We start from the raw sequence: 18151 nt of genomic DNA on the forward strand, positions 1-18151 counted from the left end.
ATGATAAAGAAGAAAGAACCACCATACATTGCTGGTAGGAGTGTAAAATGGCACACAGTCTGGGATTTCTTCAAATGTTAAACAGAATTACCATGATCCAGCAGATCCACTCCTATGTATATATACCCAGGAGAATTGAAAGCACAAAACTTGTACATGAATGTTTACAGCACTGGTTTTCACAGTAGCCAAAAAGTACAAAGAAACTTCCTGTCCATCACCTGGTGAGTGGATAAACAAAGTGTGGTATAGTTATACAGTGGAATATTACTCAGCCACGTAAACAAATGATGAACTGATACATACTACAACAAGGCTGAATCTGTAAATGTTATGCTGAAAGAAGCCAGTGACAAAAGGTCACATTTTAGATGACAGTATTTATTTGAAATATTCAAAATAGAAAAATATAGACACAGAAAGCAGATCATTAATTCCCAGGACCTGGGACGAGGGGATAGGGAGCAACTGCAAATGGATACGGGGTTTCTTTTGGTACAGTAGAAACATTCTGGAATTAAATCGTGCTGATGGATGTTCGACTTTGTGTCTGTTTTAAAAATCACTCAGTTATACACTTTAGATAGTTGAATTTTATTGTGTATGAATTATATTATAATTTAAAACTAAAGATTGTGAAAGAACTTCAATTTTCACATGATCATGTTGGCAGTTTCTTCTAAATTTATATATGTATTTAACATGTAACCTATCAGATACATTCCTGGTTATTTACTTGAGAGAATTAACTTGTACATGAATATGCATAATAGCCAGAAACTGGAAACAACCCAGAAGTTCATCAATATGATGAATGAATATAAGGTGAATGAATAAACAAATTGTAGTGTATTCATGAAAGAGAATACTTCTCTGTAAGAAAATAAGCAAGCTATTGATACACATGAAATTAAAAAAACATTATACTGAACTTAAAAAGCCAGACAGGTGAGTATTTGATCATAATCATATACATCATTTAAAAATATTATTTATTAATGAAAAAAATTTCTAAAATTGACACAATAATTGAGAGAAAAGCATAATTAAGAAGATAGCCTGTTTCCTTTAATTTATTATAGAACTGATTTTCCTCTACTTTTGAAGGCACAAATAATCCCCAGATAATCCCTCTGTCTTTATAAGGGTGGAAAGCTTACTAATTAACTGTATATGCCATTGTTTTATTTATTGATAATATAATCTTGCTATCACAATCAGACAAGGCTAGTACAGACAGAAAATAATAGACTAATGGTTCTTAACTTTGTTAGTCAAAATAGTCACCTAGATTTATTGTTAAAAATTTAGATTTCTTCTATGAATTGATTTCATGATAATCTAAATTCAAACCATTTGAAAGTTTGGATGAGTATTCAGGTATACTTCAAAGAAATTTCTAGGAGAAAAAATAGAAAATCTGTGTATTAAATGAAATTTAAGAGATAATAACCACTCTATATATTTAATTTGGGTCTACATTTAAATAAATATAAAAAATGGAACCAGAATTTAATGCCACTGAACTATAGACTGAAAAATGGTTAACATGGTAAATTTTATGTATGTTTCATCACAATTAAGTACATTTTTAAATGGAGAGAATAGGATTATTTGCACAGTAATCTGAATATATTAAGGAAATACCAGTTTTTAGATATGATTATACCATGTGAGTTAAAATTTGCAAAGTATTCTCATCTTTTAGAGATATAGAGATATATAATGAATTATTTACAGATGAAATGACATGATGTCTTATATTTTCTTTAAAACAGCCCTTGAAATCAGGAGTTAGTGGGGTAGAGATGAAAGACTATTGGCCATAGAAATTTTTGATTGAAGATGTATACATCTGGGACTCTTTACTATTTTAAGTGTTAATAATTGTCCATTACATAAAGTTAAAAATATCCATTCCTGAGACCAGCACCGAGAGGTAATATGCAGTAACTTTGGGTTGAATTTCAGGAATATGCCCATCTGTGAAACCTGCCCTTCCCAAGAAATTCTTGTGTAGGATGTCCACATGCCTCAACTTGATAAATACTACTTTACATCAATCTCACTTTTGAAACATAGATGCAAAAATCTTACATGCAATATTAGCAAATAAAACATTATATTAAAATAATCATATATAGTGAATTATTAGAGTTTATGCAATCTATGTGGAGAAGGAAATGGCAACCCACTCCAGTGTTCTTGCCTGGAGAATCCCAGGGACGGAGGAGCCTGGTGGGCTGTTGTCTCTGGGGTCGCACAGAGTTGAACACGACTGAAGCGACTTAGCAGCAGCACCATCATTCACTGTATGCAGGGACTGTTCAACAACCACACATCTACTGATGCAATCACTTGTGTTATCAGAATTTATTAAGATAATGCTAGCTGGTATAACAAACAACTGCAAAATCTCAGTGGTTTCACATAGGAGAGGTCCTTACTCACCAATGATGCATGTTGTATAATTTTTCTGAGCAGGTCTCCTCCAGGTGATGATGAGAGCTCTGGGCTCTTTTTTTATTAGGAGCTTCATCATCTCAGAATCTTTAACCTTAAGACTTGTGGACTGGGAAGACAGTATGAAAGATGGGGGTGGGACATTTCAGGGATAAGATATAGAAATGTGCATATCATTTTTACTTAATGGAACCATTGAACATTTTTCAGTCTCATGGCCCTAATCTAACTGCAAGGGAAGTTAGTAAATGTAGTCTTCCTGTGAGTCCTCGGAGAGGAAGTGATTCTGATGACCATCCAGTTATTGCCACAAAGATTAAAGAGAGAGGTTAAGTTCTTTCCCTTGCATATTCCATATCAAAAGTACAACTCTGTTTCTGGTCAGCAAATTCTGGAACTATTTCTGTATCTCTGCTGTCACTTTTGGGGTCTTCCCAAGTGGCACTAGTAGTAAAGAACTTGCCTGCCAGTGCAGAAGACGTAAGAGACCCTGGGTCGGAAAGATCCCCGGAGGAGGAAATGGCAACTTACTCTGATATTCTTGCCTGAAGAATCCCATGGACAGAGGAGCCGGGCGGGCTATGGTTCATAGGGTCACAAAGAGTTGGAGATGACTGAAGCAACTTAGCATACACACTGTCACTTTGGATCTAAGGAAAAGGAACCTGTACCCTTTTAAAATTTCACTTGTTCTTAAGAAATTTCTGTAGTCATCTTGATAATGCTGATTTAAAGCAGATTCCTCATTTAAAGCCAAAATAAAACAGCAATGATGAAAACTTTTAAAATATTTTTTAAAAAGCAGTTTTAAGTTCAGAGCACAATTGAGTGGAAGTTATAGATTTCTAATATACCTCCTGCCACCACATATGCATAACCTCCCCCATTGTCAACGTTCCACACCAGAGTGATTTGTTGTAGTTGATGAACCTACCTAGATACATCAGAATCACCCAAAGTCCATAAAGCACATTAGAGTTCATTCTTGGATTTGAACAAATGTATGATGACATTTTGGAGAAGGAAATGGCAACCCACTCCAGTATACTTGCCTGGGAAATCCGTGGACAGAGGAGCCTGGAGGGCCTGTGTGGTCACAAGAGTTGGACACAAACTTAGCAACTAAAGCACCACCACCATCATCATGACATTTATCCATAATTATGGTACCATTTCGGAGAAAGCAATGGCAGCCCACTCCAGTACTCTTGCCTGGAGAATACCATGGATGGAGGAACCTGGTAGGCTGCCGTCCATGGGGTTGCTAAGAGTCAGACACGACTGAGCAACTTCATTTTAACTTTTCACTTTCATGCATTGGAGAAGGAAATGGCAACCCATTCCAGTGTTCTTGCCTGGAGAATCCCAGGGACGGCGGAGCCTGGTGGGCTGCCGTCTATGGGGTCGCACAGAGTCGGACACGACTGAAGCGACTCAGCAGCAGCAGCAACAGTAGCATGGTACCACTCAGATTATTTTCACTGCCCTAAATACCCTCTGTCGGCAACCTGTTCATCCCTCTCCCCTGCCAACTGCGGGCAACCCCTGATCTTTTTATGGTCTATACAGTTTTGCCTTCTTCAGACTGTTTTACAGTGTATAGCCTTCTCAGATTGGCGTCTTTCACTTAATAATATGCATTTAAAGTTTCTCCATGTCTTTCCATGGCTTATTAACTCCTTTCTTTTTAGCATTGAATAATATTCTATTATCTGGATATGCCAGAGTTTATTTATCCATTCACCTCCTAAAAGAAATTTTGGTTGCTTACAACTTTTGGCAATTATGAGTAAAGCTGCTGTAAACATCTCTGTGAAGGTTTTTCTGTGCACATGTGTTCAGCTCCTCTGAGTGAATACCAAGGCACTTAATAACTGGATCATATGGTAAGAATTTGTATAGTTTTGTAAAGAAAGCGCCAAACTGTCTTCCAAAGTGGCTGTACCATTTTGCATTCCCACCAGCAGTGAATGAGAGAAAAAGCAAGGGAGTAAGTACTCTCAGGTACCTTAGGTATATAGAGTCAGTAACTTTTCAGATATTTGTAGGTATGTCAGAACCATTTGGAATCATTTCATGAATTCAAGTATTTAACAACTAAATCAAAGTGTGCACATTTAAGGTCTCTATAAGGAGAAGAAAATGGCAACCCACTCCAGTATGCTTGCCTGGAGAATCCCAGGGACAGGGGAACCTGATGGGCTGCTCTCTGTGGGGCTGCACACAGTCAGACACGATTGAAGCGACTTAGCAGCAGTAGCAGCATAAGATGAATAGGGCTTCCCTGGTAGGTTAAGTGGTAAAGGATCTGCCTGCCAATGCAGGAGATGTGGATTGGGTCAGGAAGATCCCCTGGAGAAGGAAATGGCAACCCACTCCAGTGTTCTTGTCTGGGAAATCCTGTTGACAGAGGAGCCTTGCAGGCTACAGTCCATGGGGGTCACAAAGAGTCAGACATGACTTAATGACTAAACAACAGTAAATGAATAGTTAGGCAACATTTATTGAACACTCATGGGATGATGCTAGGTACCACCCCAAGAAATTTATATGTGTACATTTAATCTTGAACAGTCCCAGGCAAGCAGATTTTAGTTTTATTCATGTTGGAATTAAACTGAAACTTGGAAAGATTAAATAATTTGTCCAAGTCCTTGCTACTAGTAAGTGGGGGCTGACTCTTAAACCCAGTTTAGTCTGACCTTACAGTTCCTACTCATAATCACTGTTCTCTATCATCTGTCTACCTGCAATATGTTTATAACAAGTAATTATACATGTTCACTAAAGACTTTGAACGGAAAGTCAGTTTAGCGTGAAAGCTAAGAGCTTATAATTGGAAATAATAATACTGTTAACTTCATTAAGCTTTTGCAAGGTTAAATTAATAAACATGCTGAAAACAGTGCCTGGAAACATAGTAAACTCTCAGTAAACATTAGTTATTATTGTTCTGCCTGCTCTCCCTTTATTTAGTCTGTGTACAAAAATGTGTTGGTCCAACGTCTAAATAAACTCTTAATAACTATAATTGACTTAGTCTTAAATAAAAATAAATTTAAATCAATAGCTAATTTCTTATATTTTATAAAACCCATGATAAAGCAAATAACCATGTAAAAAGAGGAACTGCCATTGTAAAACCATTAATAATTATTCTTTAAAGAGGTTCGTATGTACTAGCATTCCATTTCATCCATAGATTATTACTGTATATGGGAATAGTCTTAAGAATATAACAATATTTTTATGTAATTTAATTTTTTTTAACTAGAGAAAAGCGGTTACAGGAATGGAAAGTTCTCAAGAAAAAACAAAAATTTGGGGAATTAAGAGAAATATCTGGAAATCAGTATGTGAATGAAGTCACAAATGCAGAAAAAGATGTGTGGGTTATAATTCATCTATACAGATCAAGGTAATTACTGTAGCTTTTTGTAAAAATCTTAATATTCTAATGTTTTAAGATACATATTTTTTGTTTTAATGTTGGATAAAGCATATAACGAAGACTAATCAAGAAAACAAAATAAAGTAAATCAGCTAACTTCAATCAAAAAAGAAAAATATATGTATAGAGTCATTGGCTTCAAGGACTAAATTATTTTAATGTATTTTCATGTGTAACTTAAAGAACTTCTCATACTTATTAGAAAAATAAGTACTTTGTCAGTTAATTTGAAAAGCTTATAGAAAATTTCAAACATAGGAAAAGTAGGAAGAATGATAAAATGAGCACCCTGCATACCAGCTAGGTAGGTTTCAGCAATGAACATGTTGCCACATTTGCATCATTTTGTTTGTATATTTATATGTGTGTATTTGTAGAAGCATTTCAAAGTGAATTACATGATGCTTTACTCTTAAGTATCTCAGCGTGCATCTTCAAAATCCTAAGGGCTTTTTTCTATATAAACATAATATCATTTTCTCACCAAACAAAATTAACCATAGTTCCTAATAGGGACCGAACCCATGTCTCCAGCACTGCAGGCAGATTCTTTACCGTCTGAGCTATCAGGGAAGCCCCAGCTAATACCCAGCCAGTCCTTACTCAAATTTCTCCAACTAACTTCAGAATCTCTTTCATAAATACATATATTTTAAAATAATCATAATAATATTTCTATAATACATATATTTTTGATCCCTAATCAGGGATCATGCAGTGCATTTGGATGTATTAAGTCTCATGCTTATTTTTTTTGACTTGCCACATGCCAAAAGCATCAATTCGAAAGTATCAATTATTTGGTGCTCAAGCCTTCTTTATGGTCCAGTTCTCACATCCATATATGACTACTGGAAAAACCATAGCTTTGACTACACATACCTTTGTCAGTAAAGTGATGTCTCTGCTTTTTAATACACTGCCTAGGTTTGTCGTAGCTTTTCTTCCAAGGAGCAAGTGTCTTTTAGTTTCATGGCTGCAGTCACAATCTGTAGTGACTCTGGAGTCGAAGAAAATAAAATGTCATTGTTTCCACTATTTCCCCATCTAGTCACCATGAAGTGATGGGACCAGATGCCATGATGTTAGTTTTTGAATGTTGAGTTTTAAGCCAGCTTTTTCACTCTCCTCTTTCACCTTTATCAAGAGGTTCTTTTTTTTGTTCTCTTTCTGCCGTTAAAGTGGTATCATCTGCATATCTGAGGTTGGTATTTCTTCCAGCAGTCTTGATTCCAGCTTGTGCTTCATCCAGTCTGATATTTTGCATAATGTACTCTGCATATCAGTTAAATACACAGGGTGACAATATACAGCCTTGATGTACTCCTTTCCCAATTTGGAACCAGTCCGTTGTTCCATTCTGCTTCTAACTGTTGCTTCCTGACCTGCATACAGGTTTCTCAGCAGACGGGTAAGGTGGTCTGGTATTCCCATCTCTTTAAGAATTTTCCAGTTTGTTGTGATTCACACAGTCAAAGGCTTTAGTGTAGTCAATAAAGCAGAAGAAGATGTTTTGGGGGGATTTCCTTACTCTTTGTATGATCCAGCGGATGTTGGAAATCTGATCTTTGGTTCCTTTGCCCTTTCTAAATCCAGCTTGTACATCTGGAAGTTCTCCATTCATGTACTGCTGAAGCCTATCTTGGAGACTTTTGAGCATTACTTTGCTAACATGTGAAATGAGTGCAATTGTACAGTAATTTGAGCATTCTTTGGCGTTGTCTTTCTTTGGGATTGGAATGAAAACTGACCTTTTCGAGTCCTGTGGCCACTGCTGAGTTTTCTAGATTTGCTGGCATGCTGAGTGCAGCACCTTAACAGCATCATCTTTTAGTATTTGAAATAGTTCAGCTGGAATTCCCTCACCTCCACTAGCTTTGTTTGTATACCCCATTGCCTATTTTGTACCTCAAATTTCATAACTAGGCTCATAAGTTGTTTTCTGGTATCCCTTAATTTTTTCAGTTCTTCTGGGATTAAGTTCTGGCCCTCAAACCCCAACACCAAGTTTGAACTTTCAAGCAACCGTTTTCTTCCTGCACCACAATCTATAGTGCCATAGTCTCCTAATTCTATACTTTTCACTGCAGCCACCAATTCCCACCTGCCTCCCGCATTAAGACCACTGCCCCATAAGTGGGATCATACCACTGACTCAGCTCTTATTCTGGCAGTAATCATAAAATTCTTCTAATTAGATCTTTGTGGATTGGCTTCACCAATTTGAGGGAAAATAAAGCTTATAAAGTATTGATGTCATGGTTTTATGTAGAAAACTGATTTGAGTTAGATAGCAAATATTTCTAATATTACTTTAAGTATGCCATCCAGTAAAATAAAGCAGTATCTAGATTTGTAACAAGTTGTACTTATCTGTCTATATATATATTCTGAAATATAAATTAAACTGTATGCACTTTGTTTTTCTTAGCTTTTTGTTACATAAATTGATATATAACATCACTTAGTGTTAAGATGATTTCTTTTTTAAAATTAATTTTTGCTAGATTTATAGGGCAGGAGGAGAAGGATAGGACAGAGGATGAAATGGTTGGATAGCATCACCAACTCAATGGACATGAGTCGGAGCAAACTCCAGGAGCTGGTGACGGACAGGGAAGCCTCATGTGCTGCTGTCCAGTGGGTTACAGAGCCAGATGCTATGTAGAAGCTGCACAACATCCTTGCTTTACGATGTAGTATTAGCTTCTATTGCATGGCAAAACAAATCATCCATGCATATACCTATATGACCTGCATGCACTAAGAAGATATGGAAGACAATGCATTATTGTATAGTTTAGATGAGAAAAGCTGTAGAGGAGAAGTTCCTGAGCCAATATCAAAGATTGCTAAGTTAATGTATGTTTATATATGTCAGATGAAAAGAAAATATTTAAATTAAAAAATATATTGTTGTGCAATTCTCTGCTTTGACTTTTTTACTTTTGGTCTCCCTTTATCCACTTCTCCCACCCTCTGGCAGCCTTCTGGATTCCACATATAAGAGAGATCATATGGCATTTGTCTTTCTCTAAGTTATTTCACTTATCATAATACCCTATAGGTATATCCACATTGTCCCAAATGAGAAATTTTCATTCTTTTTAATGGCTGAATAATATTCAGTTGTATATATACTGCAATTTCTTTGTCCATTCATCCACTGATAGACACTCAGATTGTTTACATATTTTGACTATTGTAAATAATCTGCAATGAATATGGGGGTGCATGTATCTTCTCAGGTTAGTGTTCCACCAGTTAAATAGCCAGAGATGAAATTGCTAGACCATATGGTAGTTCTATTTGTAATTTTTGGAGGAACTTCTATACTGTTTTCCATAATGGCTGAACCAATTTACATTCCCAGCAAATAGTGCACAAGAATTCTCTTTTCTCCACATCCTTGCCACATTATTATTTCCTGTCTTTTTAATAATAACCATTCTAACAGGTGTGAAGTACCTCACTGTGGTTTTCATTTGCATTTCCCTGGTGATTAATGATGTTGAGTATATTTTTATGTACCTGTTGGCCATCTGTATATCTTCTTTGGAAAAATGTCTATTCAGATCTTATGCCCATTTTTAAATCAGATTCTTTGGGTTTTTGCTATTGAGTTTTATGAGTTCTTTGATATATTTTAGATATTAACTCCTTATCAGGTATATGATTTACAAATATTTTCTCCCATTCAGCAGGTTGCCTTTCATTTTGTTGATGATTTCTTTTGGTGTGCAGAAGATTTTTAGTATAATGTAGTTTCACTTATTTATTTTTGCTTTCATTGATTTTGCTTTTGGGTCAGAATCAAAAAATTATCACCAAGATCTATGTCATTGCCTATGTTCTCTTTTAGGAGTTCTGTGCTTTCAGGTCTTACATTTATATCTTTAATCTTTTTTGAGTTATTTTTTGTGTATGATATAAGATAGTGGTCAAATTTCATTTTTATGTGTGTTGCTGTCCAGTTTTCCCAACACTGTTTATTCCCATTGTGTGTTCTTTTCTTCCTTTGTCATAAATTAAGTGACCATATAAGTATGGGTTTATTTTTGGTCTGTCTATGCTTTCTGTTGATCTTTGTGTGTGTGTTTTTTTCTTTGTGTTTGTGTTCTTACCAGCTACATAATGTTTTAATGACTATAACCTTATAATACAGTTTAATATCAGGAAACATGAGGCCTCCAATTTTGTTCTTCTTTCTCAAGATTGCTTTGACTACTTGGATTTTTTTTGTGATTCCTTACAAATTTTAGGATTATTTGTTCTATTTCTGTGAATAATTCCATTGGAATTTTGATGAAGATTGTATTGAATCTGTAGATTGATTGGGGTAATATGAATATTTCCAATCCATGAGCACAGAGTATCTTTCCATTTGTTTGTTTCTTTTTCACTTTTTTTCATTAATGTCTTGTAGTTTTCAAATGTTTTTTACCCCTGGGTATTTTATTCTTTCAGATGCAATTGCAAATGGGATTGTTTTCTTTGTTTCTCTTTCTGATTCTTAGTGTATAGAAACATAACTTAGTTCATTCTTAGTTATAGAAACATAACTGACTTTCATTTATTGATTTTTTAGCTTACAGCTTTAATGAATTATTTTATCAGTTCTAACCATTTTTTTGATGGAGTCTTTAGGGTTCTCTACATATAATACCATGTCATAGTGACATGCTTTACTTCTTCCTTTCCTATTTAGATGCCTTTTATTTTTTTCCTTGCTTAATTGCTCTGGCTAGGACTTCCAATATTATGTTGAATTAAAGTGGTGAGAGTGGGCCTCCTTGCCTTGTTCCTCACCTTGAGGAAAGGCTTTCAGCTTTTCACTGTTGAGTATGAAATTGGCTGTGGTCCTGTCATATCAGGCCTTTATTATGTTGAGATATGTTCCCTTTATACTCACTTTGTTGAGTTTTTCTAATTTGTGAAACAAGGTTAGCAAAAAAATTGATGATAAAAGCCAGAAACTGGCAAAGAGAAGACAAATTTAAAAATATACAAAGTCTTCCCCCAATATTGATAAGACCTAGTATATTACCATTGATTTCAATTTTCAGAGTTTGTTTAAAATGGAGCAAGAACTCACAAGTACATGTGAAGCAATTTGAGTGCAGAAATCTTTATTATTCCTCTGACATTTATATTTGTCTGGCTTACAGTGAGCTACACAACAATTTTCTTCTAAGTGATTCACATTTATCATGTTTCTCCAAAGCATTCATTTGATATTCTTCAGAACTACAATGACTTTTGTTGTCATACTTTTATTTATTTGTTAATTATAATAAAATATGCAGTGTGCATAAACAAATATAGAGGGGAAAGTGGATAAAGTCCAGGAGGGTTACCACCTGCCTGCAGCATGCAGTATGTCCTGGTATGAGCCACTCCCTTAAGAGAGCTTCAACTTCAACTATAGCTGTGACGGTTTGCAGGAGTTGAGAATACGAATGGGAATAAGATGCTTTTATGGTATAGCACAAGAGATGAATTAAACATTTCACGTGTATATCTACCTATATATATATATAGATGTATGTATTGAAAGGACATATAAGATGTAGTACAAGAGAAGAATGTACTAGTTTTGTCTGTTAGACAAAGACCTTTTCTCTGATTAATATGGTTCACAGTAATCTTTCTTTCCTTTACTGTATTGTTTCAAATATGCTTCATATGAGTGATGAGAAAATGCATACAAAGATAGGAGAGATACACTTGTATCAAATTTAGTGGTTTTTTTTTTGTTTTTTTTTTAAAGAATGCCCAGTGAATGTGTCTAGAATGAGAAGAGGGTCTAGGACATAGTTACAAGGAATATCTACATTTGGGGTATTGACATAAGGAGTAAGTCAAAGGAGTAAAAAGGAAATTCATAGAAAAAGTTATCACAGCAATCAAAAAAGGAGAGCCTTTTAGGAAGGGAAGTGAACGACATAGAGATTTTTTAAATATTTTTTCATCTGGGCTGTGACCAGGAAAGAGTAGTTATTAGAGGGAGAGAGAATGAAAAAGGACTTTTTAAAAATTTTTTAGTATTTTGAATATGTTTATGTAGAGTAGAGAAGGATAGCTTAAGAAAATAGGATAACAAATAAAGAATGGCCCCATAGGAAATGGAAGGAGTGTGGGATAAAGCTGAGGATTAGCTTTGAATGAATTTAATAAAGCTGTGAGTGAGTGATAGAGAAAAGTGATTAATTTTTTTAAAGTGACTAATTAAAGCATGAGTGTAATGAGAGTTAAGGGATAGAGCTGGAAGAATTGCCGATTTTGGTTACATTTCCAATCAATTTTAAATTTCCGATGAACAGTTCTGGGTGTTGGGGAATAGGATATGGCATGTCAAAGAAAAGGGTGGATGAAGTTTGAATTAAAGGAATTCAAGAAAGTTTGAGATAAAAACTTCTGATGTGGAAATAACCTATGACCAAGAGTTGGGTCCCCTTGTTTCAAGTCAGAACTGCTAAGGATCCCCTAGACATGTCCTGTTTTTTTTTTTTTCTTTCTTTCTCCTCCCCTCCCCCTCAGTGTCCTATAAACTAGGAACTTACTGGTTCCTCAATTACGTTGTACTCGATTACACTGCTGCCAAGTCAAATGTGGTTAGCCTTAGTTAGGCTGCAAATTCCCATGGTAGCAAGCTTCATTCCCAGGCTATAATAGTTTTTGTAATGAAAATCAGAGACTCTATAAGTTTATCACTACTAAAGGTAAAAATAGAAGATTACAGTTGATGCGATCTTATGTTAAAAGAAAATCTAAAGATATATTTTTGTCATGGAAATGTCTTATTTTATTAGATTGAGATAAGTAGCCTGTTTTTTTAAAGATGTTGTCTGTATTGTTTCTCTTTTTAGCATCCCAATGTGTTTGTTGGTTAACCAGCATCTTAGTCTCCTAGCAAGAAAGTTTCCTGAAACTAAATTCGTTAAAGCCATCGTGAATAGCTGTATTGATCACTACCATGACAATTGTTTACCAACCATTTTTGTTTATAAAAATGGTCAGATAGAAGGCAAATTCATTGGAATTATAGAATGTGGAGGGATAAATCTCAAGCTCGAAGGTAATGATGTTACTTTCAAAATTTGCCTGTTAAGAAAACTTACATAACAAATGTCATGAAAATTTATTTTCATAAAACGTTAGGCTTTTTCCTTGTTTCTAGTTTCTTCTTAAATGCCTTCAGATTAATTTTCCTACAATAATACTATCATAACACCCACTTGCTTAAATCCTTAATGATTCTTTGTTTCAAATACATTAAAAATTCAGAATCATATGCTTAAAAATTTCAGCCCATCTATCCAGTTGTATTTCTCAGTGTTTTCTGCAGTTTCTGCTCCAGTCAAGCTGGTCTTCAACCACTATCTCAAACACACTTAACTCATTTGTGCCTTTATATTGGGTTGGCCAAAGAATTTGTTCAGGTTTTTCCATAAAATATTACAAAAATCTGGATGAAATTTTTGGCCAGCCCAGTACTTTGTTTCATACCCTTTCTCTGTACCCTAAATACCCTACCCTGCCCTATTCTTCCTTCCAGCCCCTATACGTTTCCATTTAATCCATCATGTGATGCTGGACCAGTTAATAACCTGTTTTCATTTTCTCTACTGATTCTATAGCATATGTTCTATAGACAACTTATTTTCCATTTATCTACATATTCTCAGATTTTGTTGGTTAACCCATTCTCTTTGAGTTTTGTCTCCCTAACAGGTGCAAGGACTGTGCCTTCTGCTACTTTCTTTTTCATAGTACACAGCAAAGGGCTTTGTAGTGTTACATTCTCTAATAATGTTTATTTCCAAACCTAGTTCTAAGACCTAACTCTTCAGTAAGTCATTTCTTGGAGCTGATTTAATTCTGTATTATTAAAATATTTTCTCCTACTATCATATTAAAGCCACTGTGAACGGCTATTTTTAACAGTCTTTCACTGTATCATTCCCTTAAAACTGTTTTTGGCCTTAGTAAAACTTCCAGAATTCTAATTGTTCCAGAATTTCCCTTTCCTCTTTATTTTACCATCTTACTTTTTCAGCTTGTGCCTTATCTTCTTTCCCCCGCCCCACCCCAGGGCTGAAATTTATTTAGTATATTTTCTAAATTTTTATTGCAAGATATTCGCTTTATAATATTGAACTGGTTTCTGCCACTCATCAACATGAACCAGTCACAGGTACACATATGTCTCCCCACCTTGAACCTTCCTCCCCTCCCCCACCCCATCCCACCCCTCTCAGTTGTCACGGAGCACTGGGTTGCGCTCGCTGTGTGGTGCAGCAAACTCCTAGTGCTATCTGTGTTACATATCGTAATGTGTGTGTTCCCATGCTGCTCTCTGCATTCACCCCACCCCTCCCTCCCACGCTGTGTCCACGTGTCTGTTCTCTGCGTCTGTGTTTCCACTGCTGCCCTGCAGACGGTTGCTTCAGTATCATCTTACTGCAGTCAATACACAGGCATGAATGTACAATATCTGCGTCTCTCTTTCTGACTTGCTCCACTCTGTACAGTAGGCTCTAGGTTCATCCACCTCATTAGGACTGACTCAAATGCGTTCTTTTTTAGAGCTGAGTAACATTCCATCGTATATATGTACCACAATTTCTGTATCCATCCATCTGTCAATGGTCATCGACGCTGCGTCCATGTCCTAGCTGTTGTGAACAGTGCTGAAGCAAACACTGTGTCTGTCTCAGTTATGCTTTTCACAAGATACATATATCTTTTCACAAGATATATAGTAGGATTTCCGGGTCATATGGTAGTTCTGTTTCTGTTCCTATTCTTTTAAGGTATCTCCATACTCTTCTCCATAGTGGTTGAATCAATTTCATTTCCACCAACAGTGCAAGAGGGTTCCCTTTTCTCTACATCCTCTTCAGCATTTATTGTTTGTAGATTTTTTTTAATTGTTTGTAGATTTTTTAATGATGCCATTATGACTGGTGTGAGGTGATGACTCATTGTGGGTTTGATTTGCATTTTCCTAATAATGAGCGTTGTTGAGCATCTTTTCATATGTTTGTTGGCCATCTGTTGTGCCTTATCCTCTTAATTAAAAAAATCATAAGTGTACAAACAATAATATAGAAAATATTCATGTAGTCATTACCCAAAATAACAAATGTGAACATTTGTTCATGTTTCCTTCAGCTATTTGTTTATTATTGAAATAAACAGTACAGATGTTGATGTTGCCTATATTTCCATTCCTAGTTCTGCTCCCCTCCCTGCCTCACTAAGCAGTCACTATCATGAATAGTGTGTTATCTGGACTATACTTTTAAAAATTGTAATACTTGAAAAAAAATTTAAATTATTTAAAAATACACATAACATGAAATTCATGATTTGGATTATTAAAAATTTATAATACAGTATTATTCATTATTGTTACCCTGCAATAAATTATATATCCAGAACTTAATTTATGAATAAATAAGTTATATTATTTAATCATTTTAAAGTATATGGTTGGTGAAAAGCACTCAGTTGTGTCTGACTCTTTGCAACCCCATATATAGTCCATGGAATTCTCCAGGCCAGAATACTAGAATGGGTAGCCTTTCCCTTCTTCAGCGGATCTTCCCAACCCAGGGATCGAACCCAGGTCTCCCACATTGCAGTCAGATACCTTACCAACTGAGCCACCAGGGAAAACCAAGAATATTGGAGTGGGTAGCCTATCCCTTCTCCAGTGGATCTTCCTGACCCAAGAATTGAACCGGGGTCTCCTGCACTGCAGGTGAATTCTTTATCAACTGAGCTATCAGGGAAGCCCAAAGTATATGGTTAAGTGATATTAAGTATATTTTCACTGTTGTGCCATCATCACCATTATCCATCTCAAGAACTCTTTGCATCTTGCAAAGAGTTGCAACTCTATATCCTTAAACAGTGACTCTTTATTCTCTGGTCCCTCCAGCCCCTGGCAACCACCGTTTTACTTTCTAACTCTGAATTTGACTACTCTCAAAGTACATCATATAAATGAATTATGTAGTTTAGTCTTTTTGTCTTTTGTAGTTTAGTCTTTTAGTCTTTTGGCTTATTTTACTTGGCGTAACGTCTTCAAGATTAATCTGTATTGTAGTACGTGTCAGCGTTTCCTTCCTTTTTAAAACTTTAAGGCTGAATAATATTCCATTGTATTTTTTATAGTACATTTTAGTGTAGTGTTAGTCACTCAGTCATTCTGACTCTTTGCAATCCCACAGACTGTAACCCGCTAGGCTCCTCTGTCCATGGGATTCTCCAGGCAAGAATACCAGAGTGGGTTGCCATGCCCTTCTCCGGAGGATCTTCCCAACCCAGGGATCGAACCTGGGTCTCCTACGTTGCAGGCAGATTCTTTACCCTTTGAGCTACAGGGCAGGCCCCTTAATCTGTTGATGGACAGATTTGTTTCTTCTACCTTGTGGCTATTGTGAATCATGCTGCTAAGAACATGGCTATGCAAATGAACTATTCTGGTCCCTCTTTTTAGTTCTCTTGAGCGTATAGTCAGAAGTAGAATTGCTGGATCATACAACAGTTCTACTTTAACTTTTGAGCAACCGCATACTGTTTCCACAGGGGCTGCACCATCTAGCACTCCCCCCAACAATGCAGAGAGGTTCTAATTTTTCTACATCCTTACCAACACCTGTTCGTTCCCTTTTTTTCTTAAATAGTAACCATCTTAATGTATGTGAGGTGTCTTCCCCCCCACTGACTTTTGATATCTCCTATGTCATTTTCAGGATTAAAAAAAGATGCTTCAATCTGTTTCTGAAATTTCTACTATGTTCCAATGGTCTCTTCTGTCTATCCCTGAATCAGTACAGTACTATGTTAATTACTGTACCTTCCTAACAATCTAGCTGTCTCTAGTAGGGCAAGTCTTTTTCAAAATATCATATAAATGTTGGAATTAGTCTATGAAAAATCCTGTTGGTTATTTATTAGAATCACATTTAAAGATTAATTGTTGAAGACTTGATATCCTAATAATAGTGGGTATTACTATCCATGAATAAGATATAGCTTGTCATTAATTTTGATCTTCTTTTTTTGGTAACTTTCTTCATAAAGATAATGTATATACAGTTGGCCCTTGAACAACACAAGAGTTATGAGTATTAACCCCCATGCAGTGAAAAATCCACACATAATTTTAAAGTTGGCCCTCTGTACTTGCGGTTCTGCATCTGTGGATTCAAACAACTATGGATTGTGTAGTACTATAATATGCATTTTTGAAAAAATCCACATACAAGCGAACCTCTGTAGTTCAAACCTGTTTGAACTGTTCAAGGGTCAATTGTATTATATTTTGTAATTTTCCTCTTATTTTGTAATTTTCCTCCAAATGTTCTGTTCATTTACACAGTGCTTAGGAATAAATTTAACAAAATAAGCAGTTTGCAAGATTGGGGGTTTTTTGTTATCAGTTCAGTTTTTTTCAGTTTCACTCTTGAGTATGTTTACATAATTCACATTTTTTTGTTGAAGTTTTCCCACTAAAATTTTCAAATGTATTGGCATACTTTTTTCTCAAAGTAGTCTCATGGCTTTAAAATCTTTACCTTGGCTTTGCTCCATATAATTCTTTATATTGTTTAGTTTGTTTCTTTTTCTTGTGATCTTTTTTGCCTAAGGTGTGTCTGTTAATCTCTTCAAAGAACCAACTTGTGATTTTGTTAGTCACCTCCATTGATTTTGCTTTTCAACCTTTGCTAAAGTCTCTTCTTCATTATATCCCTCTTTCTGCTTTCCTTGGATTTACTTTAATTTTTTTTCAAGCTCCTTGATTTGTACTTTCAAAGAACTATTTTCAGTCATTTAAAAATAAATGTTAGCCATAATTTCTCCCTTTAAGTATAACTCTGCTATATCCCATGTGTATTTTGACATAGTACTTTCATTGTAATTTAGTTCTAAATATATCATCATTTCCACATTAATTTTATTGGAGTCAACTTCTGTTTCATATAGATGTTCCAAGATTTTTATCTGATTTATTGATGGGTTATTTTTTGCAGAACTTGAATGGAAGCTAGCAGAAGTTGGAGCAATACAGACTGATTTGGAAGAAAACCCCAAAAAAGGCATTGTAGATGTGATGGTATCTTCAATTAGAAACACTTCTATTTATGATGACACTGATAGTTCAAACAGTGATAACGAAGATACCAAATAGAAATATTTAATAAATAGCTTTAAAGTATTTAT

At 35.4% G+C, this 18151-nt stretch overlaps 2 protein-coding genes across 2 annotated transcripts in view; both read left to right on the plus strand.

Annotated features, from left to right (window-relative positions):
• Positions 1 to 18119, plus strand: part of PDCL2 (phosducin like 2) — a 34088-nt gene extending 15969 nt beyond the window's left edge. The window contains exons 4-6 of the mRNA XM_065914697.1: positions 5738 to 5881; positions 12784 to 12992; positions 17962 to 18119. Coding sequence (XP_065770769.1) covers positions 5738 to 5881; positions 12784 to 12992; positions 17962 to 18119 — 511 coding nt within the window. The remainder of the gene's footprint in view (positions 1 to 5737; positions 5882 to 12783; positions 12993 to 17961) is intronic.
• The window catches only part of CLOCK (clock circadian regulator), a 332535-nt gene that overhangs the window by 177779 nt on the left and 136605 nt on the right, over positions 1 to 18151 (plus strand). The gene's annotated exons all lie outside the window — the stretch shown is intronic.

Source organism: Muntiacus reevesi, chromosome 22 (assembly GCF_963930625.1).
Source record: "Muntiacus reevesi chromosome 22, mMunRee1.1, whole genome shotgun sequence".
NCBI classification, from domain to species: domain Eukaryota; kingdom Metazoa; phylum Chordata; class Mammalia; order Artiodactyla; family Cervidae; genus Muntiacus; species Muntiacus reevesi.